Consider the following 14,321-nt stretch of genomic DNA (forward strand, 5'->3'; position numbering starts at 1 on the left):
TGTTATCAAGAAACTGTAATAGAAGAGTCTCATTCACACCTGGACCTGATTTAGGTGATACTCCTGAAGTTTGAGCTGATGCTGTCAACAGTTGAGACTTTTGTGGCACTTGGGAACAGGTGAAAATATTTTGCAAGTGGCAGGAATACACATCATTGGAGTCAGAGGGGGGACTATAGTAGCCAGCCATCACGACGGCTGCTAAGAACGCTCATGGTATTTATACCCATGTGTAGTCCCTTCCCACACTGAATAGGCCTGACCTGTGTGGTCCGAGGAATACTGTAGAAGTAAGGGTACACGACTTTCAAAACTAGGTAATAAAAGGCATTGTGGCTTCTGCCTTGGTCTCTTGAATTGCTTACTCTGGGGGAAACCAGCCACCACGTCATTCAAGCTGTCCTTTGGAGTTGCTCGTGTGGACAAGAACTGAGGCTTCCAAAAAGCAACCAGTACCAACTTGCCAGCCATGTGAGTGAGCCTTCTTGGAAGAAGTTGCTCTGGTCTCAGGCAAGCCTTCAGATGATTGCAGCACAGGTCAGCATCTTCAGTGCAGCCTCATGAAGGACCCTGAACTACTTCTACCCAACTGGACTACTATATTTTACAGTTGGGCCTAGAAGACATTTGGAATAAGGAATGTGCTAGTGAGAGGAACCCCAGCATCACTGAGAACTGTTGACAGTAGGAGATGCTATTATAGGATTGGACTCACTGATAACAATGGAGATGATAGAATTCCAAAATAATAGAGGCTAGGGGATGACAAAGGCAGAATAAAGTATTCTAATAAGTGGCCAGTTTGTAATAGCAGTCAGGAAGTGCCTGATCCACAAATGATAGTAAATGAAACATAGTTTCTTTGTGGCAAGATAGATGGCCAGCCATTGAGGGTATTTCTGCAAATCATACAACCAGAAGAAAGGAAGGATTGATCATCAGGAGGCGGAGGACAGGTGCCCGATACAAATTCATCACCTGTTCTGTAGTTTTCAGAACCTATACTCATTTTCTGAAGGAGAGACTGGGTTGCTGGGAGTAGATCCCTGCACTACCACAGGCGAAACACAATAATTACCTTAGTACTTCTGCAAAGAGACATATCACCACTAACTTGGGTAACCATACCCAAGGACTCAAAACATCATCATAGGCCCATTGCCAAAGTGGGGTCATTTGTAGGCAAGTTAGGAAATGGAATTATGGCCCTTGTCTGGTTTATAGTGGGCACACTGGGTCCATGGGCTCACCTGATAAGCATTTCCACAGTTGCCAAACATATAATTGAAACAGGCATACTTGGTAGTTGCTATAACCAAGGTAGTGGCTCCCTGACTCTGGAGTAAGAACTGTTGTGCTAGGAGAGCCAAGTAGAGTATTCTGAACCTGCTTACCTCCACAGGCCAAGATGGTAAATAAAAAACAATATCACATTCTGGGGGAGTGGTAGAGATTAAGGCCACCTTTAAAGACTTAAAGAATGTATGAGTCCTGGTCCCCCTCGTATCTCCATTTAACTTACTCTTCTGATCTCTGCAAAAATCCATCTGGATGACTCCTGAAGGATGACAGTGGATCTACCACAAGCTCAAGCAAATAGTAGCTCCAATTGTAGCTGTTGTGTCAAATATGGTATCCTGTCTCCGAGGAGATTAACACAGCCTAAGGACATGATATGGTACCATTGACTTGGCAAATTCATTTTTTCCATCCCATCAGAAATGCACAGCAAGAGTATACATTTATTTATTTGCCCTGGGCTATAAAAACTCCTTGGCTCTCTATCCTAATACAATCTGAAGGGATCTTGAATGACTGTATATTCTGCAAAATACATCACTCTGGTCTACTATATTGATGAGATTATGTTAATTGGACCAGATAATAAGAAATGGCAAGTATGTTAGAGGTTTTGTAAGACATATACATTCTGAGGAGAGGGTGGATAAAGTCAATAAAGATTTAGTGGCTCACTACATCAGAACATTTTTTAGGGATAAAATGATCTGGGACATGCCAGTATATCTTTTCTAAAGTAAAGGACGAATAATTGTATTTTATACCTCCTAGCATGAAAAAGGAAGAATAATGCCTGGTAGATTTCTTTGGAATTTGAAGGCAACCATACACATACTCTACAACTGGAGATACTGATTTGGCTCCTATACCAGGTAACACTAAAGGTTGCCAACTTTGAGTCAAATCTAGAGCCAGAAAGGGCTCTACAGAAGGTCTAGGCTGCAGTACAAGCAGCTCTGCTGGCAGGATATTATAACCCAGCTGACTCTATGGTATTAGATGTATCATGCTGGGAGAGTATGTCATGCTGATTTTATGGCAAGCTTCAGTGGGAGAATTACAATTCTGACCTCTGTGGTTCTGGATCAAGGCCATGCCATCTGCAACTGCAGCAAATAATTATATCTTTAAAAGAAGCCCTAGAATGCTGTTGAACCCTGGTAGAAATAAAGAAATTGACCACGAGATACCAGGTAACCATGTGTCCAGAACTGCCCATCATGAGCTGGGTTCAATCAGACACACCATGTCAATAAAGACAGGCAAGGCCAGCAGCCATCAATCATAAGATGAAAGTAGTACATTGGAGATTGAACATGAAAAGAATCAGAGGACATAAACAAGTTGACTGAGCAGGGACTCTAGATCCCCATGTCATCCACCACTATTGCATCAGTGATTCTCCCTCAGCTCATACCTATGGCCATATTGAAGTGTCCATTTGACTAACTCTCAGAGGAGGAAAATGTCTGAGTTTGGTTCACAGATAGCACAGCTGGCACGTGGATGAAAGCCAAAAAATGATACATGGCTGCCCCAGAGCCCCACAAAAGTGTAGCCTTGAAAGGCAGCACTGAGGGAAAGTGCTCCCAAAGGCAGTACTTCTGGCCATGCATCTGGTCATCCACTTTGCACAGATGGAGAAGTGGCCCCAGGCCACTGAACTCATTGACAATGGCAAATATTCTGGCTAGTTAATTAGGGGCCTAGAAGGAGAAAGATTGGAAGATAGGAGACAAAGCGTTATAGGGTACAGGCATGTGGATGGACCTATAGAAATGAGAGCAAGGTGTGAAGATCTTTGTAAGGCATGTTAACATCCACCAGAGAATATGTACCACAGAATAAGTGCTAAATAATCAACTAAGTAATCAAGTAGGCAGAATGATTCAGCCTCATGACAGCTCACCTTTCATCAGTGATCACGGTACAGATAGCTGTGGTGGCAAGAAAGCAGGATAGACTTAACAACATGGGCTCTCACTCACCAAGGCCAACATTTACTGCTACACTAAATGTTCAACATGTCAGCAACAGTATGATGTTGAGCACCATTCCTCAAGGAGACCAGCCAGCCACTTGGAGCCATGTTGAGTACACTGGACCTTTTCAATTCATTTTGATAGGGCTTCAATTCGTTTTTAATAGGAACCAATACTTACTCCAGGTGCTGTTTGCCTTTCATGCCTGCAGGACCTCAGTCAACACCCTATCCCAGGGTTTAAACAGTGTTTAGTCCATTAGCATGGGATCCCACACAGTGTTGCATCAGACAAGGGGACTCACTTTGCAGCAAAGGAGGCAGCAATGAGCTCATAACTGTGGAGTGTGCTGGTCTGTTAAATACATTCAGATGCAGTCAGTTCAAGGGAGTGATGAAATGGCCTCCTGAAGGTATGTGAGGCACACTCTTGAAGACAATAACTTGTGAGGATTAGGTGACATCCTCCAGGATGCAGTATACAAAGTAAATCAGTGATCATATAGTACTGTGTCCCCAACAGCTAAGATCCATGTTCAAAAACCAAGTGGTGGTCTTACCAGTACTCCCAGTGATCTACTTAGGAAATTTATGCTTCTTGTCATTCTAACTCTGAGCTTTGAGAGATCATGATACCCAAAGGGAGAATGCGTCCACCGGTGGACACACCACCATTCCCTTTGAACTGTATACTGGTTGCCCCTCAAGGCACCTTGGACCTCTTGTGCCAGTGGACCAGTAGGCAAGAAGAGGAATCATTCTGGCAAGGGTCAATTTACTCTGATCATCACGAAGTAGATAGGATGACTATTACGTAGCGGGGACAGGGAGAAATACATTTAGCATCCTCGTGATTCACTTGGATGTCTCTCGGTACTCCCTTGCCCATTTTAACAGTAAATGGACAAGTACATCAGTCACGCTGAGAAGTGCTCAGTAACCTCAGGATGAGGGTCTGGGTCATATCCCCGGTAAGCAATCTGGACCAGCAGGGGTGTCACCCGAGGATGAGAGAACTCTGAAATGGATAGTAGAGGAGGAAGATGATGAATATTAGTTGCAGTACCAAGACTAGCAGCAGAGGGCTGTAATTCATCCTGTCTCTAAGATTCTCATTGACAAGTAATCCCTTAGAGTCCTGGAATATCAGCTTCCAGAGTTTACATGAAGGAAGAGTATTCAAGCAATGCAGGTATTAGACTGGATATTATATTACCCTGCCCAGCTACAGCTCTTGGCTGGAAGACTTATACCGGTAGCTACAGCAAAGGATGTCATTAACACTTCACTTGACAGCCCTCAGCTGTCACTTTCTTTGTCAATTACTTTAGCTGAAGAGAGCCACCTCACCCAAGCTCATGTTGCTTCTTGGGACAACCTAAATCCAATGACTGGTCAATGTGGAGGTATAAAGGCCCTGTCCCCTCAAGTTGGGAAAACTCTGAAGGGCCGTCTTTGTCTGAGACCCCCTTGTGGGGCCATCTGAGGCCTTGGAGTAGCTTCACTGCAGCTCGTCTTCACCCTCTGCTCAGTGGTCCTTCCATTCCTTCCCTCCACAGTGCTAATCTTGAGAGTGCTCCTAAATAAACTTCCTACATATTAATCTTCTAATGGAGTCTGCTTCCTGGGATCCCCAATCCGCAGTAGGGACCTCAGAGCTGAGACCAGAATGATGAGAATGAGCCAAATATTTGAAAAGCTAGGCACAGAATGGTCAGTCAGAAAAAGACATTAAAAGCTCTGAGGTGGGAAGGAGTTTTATATGCTGAGGAACAGAGAGGATACAAAAGATAAAGTGAAGGAAGCAAGAATGAAAGAGTGATATGAAATAAGTTTGGAGATGTAAGCATAATGCAAATCATGCAAGGCATTGTAGGCAATGGTAAAGTTTGGATTTCAGTTTTTAAATACTGGGGTCTCATTACAGATCTTTAAGGAGGAGAGGAACCTGATCTGATATATTTTTTAAAAAGACTTCTAGCTTCTGTGAGGAATATGAGTGGAAAAAGGAAGGCAAGTTAGAGGCTTTTATAGTAGTCTAGGTAAGAAATGATGTCAGTGTGGACTAAGCGGGCAGCAGGACAGAAGTACAGAGATTCAGAATATATTTTGGTGTAAGAATTGGAAAGACTTGCCGATAAGTTGGATATGTGAGTGGGGGAAAAGGAGGAAACTAACGTGGCTGTTGGTTTTGAGACTTGAGTAACTAGGTAGTGAATGGCATCATTTATGAATATTGGGAACGCTGGGGGAGGGTTTGGGGTTTGTTTGTTGTTTGTTTTTTAACATTTAAAAAAGTTTTGGTGACAGTGTATACAACCGAAGACACCATTTCAGCAATTTCTACATATATAATTCAGAAACCCTAGTTTCATTGTTCAAGTTGTGCTACCATTCTCTATATCCTTTGTGTTTAAATAGACGTTATTTTTTAGAGCAGCTTTAGGTTTACAGAAAAACTGTGCAAATTATAGAAACTTCTTATACAGCCCCTCCCCCCTGCACATTGTTTCTGCTCTGGTCACCTTGCATTCCTCTGTTAACATTTGTGACAGTTGATGAACCAATGTATTGACACATTCTTAACTGAAGGTCCATACTTCACCTTAGGGTTCACTGTTTCTGTTGTATAGTTCTATGAGTCTTGACACATGCTTAATGCCATGTGTCCACCATTACAGTATCATACAGAATAATTTCGCTGCCCTAAAAATACCCTGTGCCCTACCTATTCATCTTTATACCCTCCCTCTGACCCCCAGCAACCACTCATCTTTTCACTGGCCCTATAATTTTGCCTTTTCTAGAATATCATGTAATTGGAGTCATAGAATATACCTTTTTCAGACTGGCATCTTGTACTTAGCAGTACACATTTAAGTTTCTTCTATGTCTATTCGTAGCTTAATAGCTCATGTCTCTTTATTGCGGAATAATATTCCATGGTATGGATGCACCACAGTTTGTTTATCCAGTCATACATTAAAGGACATCTTGGTTGCTTCCAGTTTTGGCCGTTATGAATAAAGCTGCTTTCATCACTCGCGTGTTGGTTTTCATGCGGACATGGACACTTGGGTAAAATACTTAGGATCATGATTGCAGAATCGTATGGTAAGCCTATATTTAGCTTTGTAAGAAACCGCCAGACTGTCTTCCAAAGTGGCTGTATCATTTTGCATTCCCACCAGCAATGAGTGAGAGCTCCTATTGCTTCAGTCCTCATCAGTGTTTGGTTTTGTCAGTGTTTTGGAATTTAGCCTTTCTTTTTTTTTTTTTTTTTGTGGAAACCCTGGTGGCGTAGTGGTTAAGTGCTACGGCTGCTAACCAAAGGGTCAGCAGTTTGAATGCGCCAGGCGCTCATTGGAAACTCTATGGGGCAGTTCTACTCTGTCCTATAGGGTAGCTATGAGTCGGAATCGACTCGATGGCACAGGGTTTGGTTTTTTTTTAATAGATGTGTAGTGATATCTGATTGTTTTCATTTGCAATTCCTTAATGACATATGAGGAGCCCAGGTGGTGCAGTGGTTAAGAGCTCGGCTGCTATCCAAAAGATCAGCAGTTCAAATCCACCAGCTGCTCTTTGGAAACCCTATGGGGCCGTTCTACTCTGTCCTATAGGGTCGCTAAGAGTTGGAATCGACTTGATGACTATGGGTTTGGTTTTTTTTGGTTTAATGACATATGATGCTGAGCATCTTTTCATGTGTTGATTTTCCACCTGTATATCTTCTTTGGTGAGGTTTCTGTTCAGGTTTTTGGTCCATTTTAAAATTAGGTCGTTTGTTTTCTTATTGTTGAGCTGTAAGAGTTCTTTGTATATTTTAAATACAAGTCCTTTATCAGATGTGCATTTTGGAAATATTTTCTCCCGGTCTGTGACTTGTCTTTTCATTCTTTTAACAGTCTTTCACAGCACAAGTTTATAATTTTAATGAAGTCCAATTTAACAATATTTTTCTTTTATGGCTTATACTTTTGATATTATACCTAAAAAGTCAACACCAAACCCAGGATCACCTAGATTTTCTGCTCTGCTGTCTTCTAGAAGTTGTATAGATTTGCATTTAACATTTAGGTCTTTGATCTATTCTGAATTAATTCTCGTGGAAGATGTAAGCCCTATGTCTAGATTTTTAAAAATTTTTGGCATGTTGTTTCAGCACCATTAGTTGGCAAGATTGATTCTCCATTGAATTGCCTTTGCTTCTTTGTCAAAGATCAGTTGACTGTGTTTGTGTGAGTCTATTTCTGGGCTCTCTGTTTTGTTCCACTGATGTATTTGTCTGCTTCTTTGTCAGTACCATACTGTCTTGATCACTGTAGCTTTATAGTAAGTGTTGAAATTAGGTAGTGTCAGCCTTCCAACTGTGTTCTTCTTTAGTATTGTGTCTTAAGAGTACTGGATTTTGTGAAATGCTTTTTATGCATCTATTGATCTGATCATATGACTTTTCTTCTTTAGTCTATTGATGTGATGGATTACATTAATCGATTTGTTAATGTTGAACCAACCTTGCGGACCTGAGATAAATTCCACTTGGCCATGGTGTGTAATTCTTTTTGTACATTGTTGGATGTGACTTAAAAATATATTGTTGAGGATTTTTACATCTATGTTCATCAGAAATATTGGTTTGTAATTTTCCTTCCTCGTAATGCCTTTGTTTGGTTTTGGTATTAGGGCAGTGTTGTCCTAGAATAAGTTGGAAAGTGTTTGTTCCCTGTGCTTCTGTTTATTGGAGGGATTTGAGAAGAATTGGTTTTAATTCTTCTTTAGATGTTTGGTAGAATTCATCAGTGAAATCTTCTGTGCCTGGTGCTTTCTGTTTTGGAAGGTTATTAATTATTGCTTCCATTTTTGTGTCTTTCAAGGAATTGTTCCATTTATCCATGTTATTAAAATTGTAAGCATAGAGATCTTCATTGTATTTCTTTTATATCCTTGTAATGTTTATGGGGTCAGCCATAATGGTACCTCTTTCATTTATAATATAGTTATTTGTGTCTAATCTCTTTTTGTCTTGATTAGCCTAAGTAGATGTTTGTCAGTTTTATTGCTTTTTTTTTTACCCCCCAAAGAAACAGCTTTTGGTTTCATTGATTTTTTTCCTATTAATTTCCTTTTTTCAATTTCACAATTTCTGCTGCGATTTTAGTTATTCCTCTTTTCCTGTACTTACTTTGAATTTGATTTTTCCTTCTTTTTTGGGTTTCCTAAGGTGGGAGCTTAGATTATCGATTTTAGATATCTCTTCTTTTTAAATATACACATTTAGTGCTACAAATTCCTAAGTACTGCTTTTGTTGTATCTCACAAATTTTGGTAAGTTATATTTCCATTTTCATTTATCTCAAAATATTTTTTAAATTTCTTTTGAGACTTCTTTGACCTATGTGTTATTGAAGTGTTTTATATAATCTCTGAATATTTTGAGATTTTCTAGCTATATTTCTGTTATTGATTTCTAGTTTAATTCCATTGTGGTCGGAAAGCATATTTTGTATGATTTCTATTCTTTTAAATTTGTTAAGGTGTTTTATGGCCCAGGATGTGGTCTGTCTTGGTGAATGTCCCATGTGAACTTGAGAAGAATGTGTATTCTACTGCTGTTGGATAAAGTATTCTGTAAATGTCAATTAACTTCAGATGATTGATGGTGCTGTTCATTTACTGTATCATTTACCGGTTTTCTGCCTGCTGCATGTGTTAATCACTTACTGGGGAATGTTTAAGTCTCCAGCAGTAATAGTGGATTTGCCTATTTCTCCTTGCAGTTATATCAAGTTTTTGCCTTGTGTATTTTGATGCTCTGTTCTTAGATGCATACACATTAAGGGTTGTTAGGTCTTTTTTGAGAATTGGATTTTTATCATTATGTAATGCCCCTCTTTATCTCTGATAATTTTCCTTGCTCTGAAATCTGATTTGTCTGCAATTAGTATAGTTATTCCAGCTTTCTTTGGATTAATGTTAGCATGGTATATCTTTCTTCATCCTTTTACTTTTAATCTACCTGTGTCTTAATACACAAAGTAGCTTTCTTGTAGACAACATATAGTTGGGTCCTGTTTTTTAAACCACTCTGAGAATGTCTGTCTTTTAATTGGTGTAATTTAGAACCATTCATACTTACAGTGATTATTGATCTAGTTGAATTAATATCTACCATGTTTGAACCAATAAGCAACATCATGATAAATGGAGAAAATATTGAAGTTGTCAAGGATTTCATTTTACTTGGATCCATAGTCAGCACTTTGGAAGCAGCAATCGAGAAATCAAGTGATGTGCATTGGGCAAATCTGCTGCAAAAGACATCTTTAAAGTGTTAAAAAGCAAATATGTCTCTTTGAGGATTAAGGTGCACCTGAACCAAGCTGTGATATTTTCAGCCGCCTCATATGCATTCAAAAACTGGACAATGAGTAAGGAACACTGAAGAAGAACTGACGACTTTGAATTATGGTGTTGGTGAAGAATACTGAATATACCATAGTCTGCCAGGAGAACAAACAAATCTGTCTTGGAAGAAGTACATCCAGAATGCTCTTTAGAAGCAAGGATGGTGAGACTTTGTCTCACATACTCTGGACATGTTATCAGGAGGGACCAGTCCATGGAGAAGGACATTGTACTTAGTAAAGTAGAGGGCAGCTAAAGAGACGAAGACGCTGAACAAGATGGATTGACACAGTGGCTGCAACAATGGGCTCAAGCATAGCAGTGATTTTGAGGGTGGTGTAGGACCGGGCAGTGTTTCGTTCTGTTGTGCATAGGTTCACTATGAGTTGGAACTGACTGAACCGCACGTGACAACATTTGTAACTATTTTCTATATGTTGCCCTTGTTCTTTGTTCCTTTTTTAATTCTTCCCCTTATTTGTTGCCTTCTCTGGTTGTATGATTCCATTTGCTCTCCTTTCTTAGCATATAAATCATAGTGATTTTAAAGTGTTTTTATTGGTTACCCTAGAGTTTGCAATATACATTTACAATTAATATAAACCACTTTTATATAACACTGTATCACTTCACAGTACAGATACTAATTTATTACAGAGTATTCCCCATTCCTTCCTCATGTCCCTTATAACATCTCTGTCCTTCATTTCACTTAACCATAAGTTATAATCATCAACACATTATTGCTGTTGTTATTTTAAACAAATTGTTATCTGTTAGATCATTAAGAATAAAAAAAAAGATTTTATTTTACCTTCATTTTATTTCACTCTTTCTTTGGAGCCCTGGTAGTGCAGTGGTTAAAGCTTTCAGCCGCTGACCAGAAAGTCAGTGGTTTGAACCCACCAGATGCTCTGTGGGAGAAAGACGTGGCAGTTGCTTCCATACAGGTTATAGCCTTGGAAACCCTAAGGGGCAGTTCTACTCTGTCCTGTAGGGTTGTTATGAGTTGGAATCAACTCAGTGGCAACAGGTTTGGTTGGTTTGGTCTTCCACTCTTTGTGTACATCCAACTTTCTAACCTTTATCATTCTGAAGAACTTCTTTTAACATTTCTTGCAAGGCAAGTCTAGTGGTGACAAATTCTCTCAACTTTTGTTTATCTGAAAAAGTCTTTATTTCTCCTTCACTTTGGAAGGATAATTTAGCTGAGTACAGAATGCTAGATTAGTGGGATATTTTTTCCCTCAGCACTTTAAATATTTCACTCCATTCATGCTGACATGAAATCTGGCGTAATTTTTATACTTGTTCCTTCATAGGTAAGATGTTTTTCTTATCTGGCTTTTTTCAAGATTTTCTGCAATTTGAATATGCTATGCCTGGATGTAGGTTTTTTTTTTTTTTTTAATCCTTTTGGTGTTCTGTGGGCTCCCTGAATCTGTGGTTTTATGTCTGTCAACAATTTTGGAAAATTCTCAGCCACTATTACTTCAAATATTTCTTCTGTTCCCTTCTTTCTTCTCTTTCTGGTATTCCCATTATGCATATTACACTTTTTGGTAATTGTTTCAGTTTCTGGATATTCTATTCTGTTTTTTCCATATGTTTGCTTTTCAGTTTTGAAAGTTGCTACTGACATATGTTTAAGTCTGCTGATTCTTTCCTCTGCCATATCCAGTCAGTCTTCATTTGTGTTGCAGTGTTTTTGATTTCTCACATTCCCTTTTGAGTATTTCATAGTGTTTCAAACTCTTCACTAAGGTTACTCATATGTTCTTGGGTGTTTTCCACTCTTCCCTTTGGTGTCCTTACCAAATCTGTTGCCTTTGAGTTGATTCCAACTCAGAGCAACCCTATAGGACAGTGTAGAAGTGCCTCATAAGATTTCCAAGTAGTGGTTGGTGGATTTAACTGTGGTCTCTTTGGTTAGCAGTCAAGCTCTTAACCACTGCACCACCAGGGCTTCTGTTAAAATCATAGTTATTTTAAATGTATGGTCTGATAATTCTAATATTTCTGCATCTCTGAATCTGCTTCTGGTATTTTCCTGTCTCTTTAGGCTTTTTCTTTTTCTTTTTCTTTTTTTTTTTTTGCTTTTTAGCATTCCTTGTAACATTTTGTTGAAAGCCAAACATAATGCATTGGGTAAAAGGACCTGCGATTCTTTCAGTTGTAAAGTTCTGTTGATGTTGATGTAGTGATAATAGATGTGTATGGGTTTTTATGTGTGTGTAAGCATTCTATAGTCTGGGCCTCAGTCTTTTACAGAGCCTGTGCCCCTGGGTTTCGATTCCACAAGTGCTTCTCAGCTTTTTTTCTCCACCCCTTATGTGAAACAGGAAGGCTCGAGGGGTCTGGAGTTGAGTATTTCCTTTCCCCCACATCCAGTGTTAGGTGAGGCTGTAATTGGGTATTTCCATTCTCCTACTTTGAAGGTTAGATGGGAATGGGGCTGAGTGATTCACCTCCTCCAAGCTGGTTAGGCTTTAATAAAACTCACCTTGTATAGGCTCAAGTAGAGCAATTTCCTTGAGAGCAAACTGTTGTCAAGGAGAACAGAGCATTATTTCAAAATGCTTATCTTTCTCCTCCCCTGATAGAAGCAGGAGAGAATTTTTCTCAAGCTTCACAGTGAAAACTTGGAGCTCCTGGATGTGAAACTCATGAAAGTATGGGGACCCCCAAAACTGTGCCCCCAGGAATTTTTATCTCTCAAGCTAGTTCATACTCAACCTTAAACAATTAGTCAATTACCTTTTAAGTATTCCCACCCACAACTGGGTCCAGCAATGGCAACAGTGGCGATCTCTCTCTGCTCCCAGTAATCAGTGATTCTCTGCATTTGTTTGTCAATCTCTCCAGCTTTCAGGGCAGCAGTTTGCTCTGTGATCTCAGTTCTCTGATGGATCTAAGAAGAGTTGTTGATTTTCAGATATTCAGCTTTTTTCTTATTGTAAGAATGGGAGGGATTACTTCCATCCTCCTGACATGCTGGATAAGATCCTGGAAGTCCCAACTGGTTGGTTTTTAATTGAAGGCCTGGGAAATTAATAGCTCTATTTTGGACATAGGAAGTTTAGACATTCGTCCAAGTAGAGATTTCAAATAAGTAGTTAACATCAGTCTGGTACTCAGGTCTAAGGTGGAGATAAGATGAGGACACTTAGGGAGAAAATGTATATAGAAGCCATTTGAGGCTTAAAAAAAAAAAAGGATTTTATTTTCTGTTATATAGATTCAACATCTAATGGGTTGTGTTGTTGTTGTTATTGTTTTGGTTGCCATCACGTTGATTCCTACTCATGGCTACTCCATATGTGCAGAGTGGAACTGCTGCATAGGGTTTTCAAGGTTATGACCTTACCAAAGCAGATCACCAGATCTGTCTTCTGAGATGCCCCTTGATGGGTTTGAACTGCCAACCTTTTGACTAGTAGACAACTGCTTAACTGTGCCACCCAGGGACTGCATACATTAAATATGAATGACTTGTGTTTGAATCCCAGCTCTTCTACTTAAGTATTGTGTTTCTTAAACTGTTTTCACCTAATTTTCATTAAAAACCTAACCGAAATTTTCACACTAGCATATATAATACCTAGTGTGTGCTCCACGTAAGTGGATGTTCATGTACCATCTCTCCTTGAAGGTACCTGTCTTTTTTTAAAGTTCAGGCTAGTTGATGGCCCTGAAATCTCACCTTGCTGATGGGTTTGAGAAAAGTTAAAATTGTCAATTATTCAGTTTCTTCTTGTTAGAGTAGGACAGATATTCCTTCCAGCTTTTTATATCTTAAGCAGAAGCACTGCTAGCTTAGCCAAAAGAAATTTGAAATGCCTATGAAGTATCCATGTGTAGGTTTTCAATTGACAGTTCTATAAATTAGGGGAAAGACACCTATTAAAGAAGATTGTGGCAGTATCAGCTTCAGTATGGTAATTGAAACAAAGCAGGAGTGGATGAGATTTCTCAGGGGACCTTCGTAGACATACTGTGAAATTCTAAAACTCATAATATGCATTCAAATATTGTTTCTTTTTCACACTTTCATCCTCCTTACTCTTTGATTTTTTTCTTCATGGGACTGATGATGTGGTATTGTTTCTTCTATGGGTAATTGATAAAAGTACTTGTTCTCCTTAAGTGTTAGTGATAGATATATAGTATTTGTGTTTTCCCCCCAACAGGCATTCCAAGTGCAGAACAATATCAAAATAGCTGTAAAAAACTTGTCTTTGAATTTATTTGAGGGGCAGATAACTGTTCTTTTAGGACAAAATGGGGCAGGAAAGTCTACTACTCTATCCATTCTCTCAGGTATGTGTTCAGCTCTGTTTAGAGGGTGAACCATGGGTATCCTCACACATAGATGAAGTTATGACACCTTTGTATACCCTGCTGATGTTGACAGTTTAGTTATTGCAGTGATACATAAAGTTGTTCAGTAATCCACTTTCTTTTTAAGTTGCAAGTAGTTTCTATAATATAAAAGTCTAAAACTGTCATTTATTTTTGGGGGAGAAAAAGAGGACATTATATAATGGTAAAAAGGTCAGTCCAACAAGAAGACATAGCAGTTCTAAATATGCATTCATTAAACAACAGAGCATCAAAATACCCAAAGCAAAAA

The 14,321-nt window shown here is 39.3% G+C and overlaps 1 protein-coding gene across 1 annotated transcript in view; it reads left to right on the forward strand.

Annotated features, from left to right (window-relative positions):
* LOC126087504 (phospholipid-transporting ATPase ABCA3-like) overlaps positions 1–14,321 on the forward strand; it is a 188,787-nt gene that overhangs the window by 83,778 nt on the left and 90,688 nt on the right. Inside the window, exon 12 of the mRNA XM_049905035.1 lies at positions 13,879–14,008. Within this exon, the coding sequence (XP_049760992.1) occupies positions 13,879–14,008 (130 nt within the window). The remainder of the gene's footprint in view (positions 1–13,878; positions 14,009–14,321) is intronic.

Source organism: Elephas maximus, chromosome 12 (assembly GCF_024166365.1).
Source record: "Elephas maximus indicus isolate mEleMax1 chromosome 12, mEleMax1 primary haplotype, whole genome shotgun sequence".
In the NCBI taxonomy this organism is placed as follows: Eukaryota; Metazoa; Chordata; class Mammalia; order Proboscidea; family Elephantidae; genus Elephas; species Elephas maximus.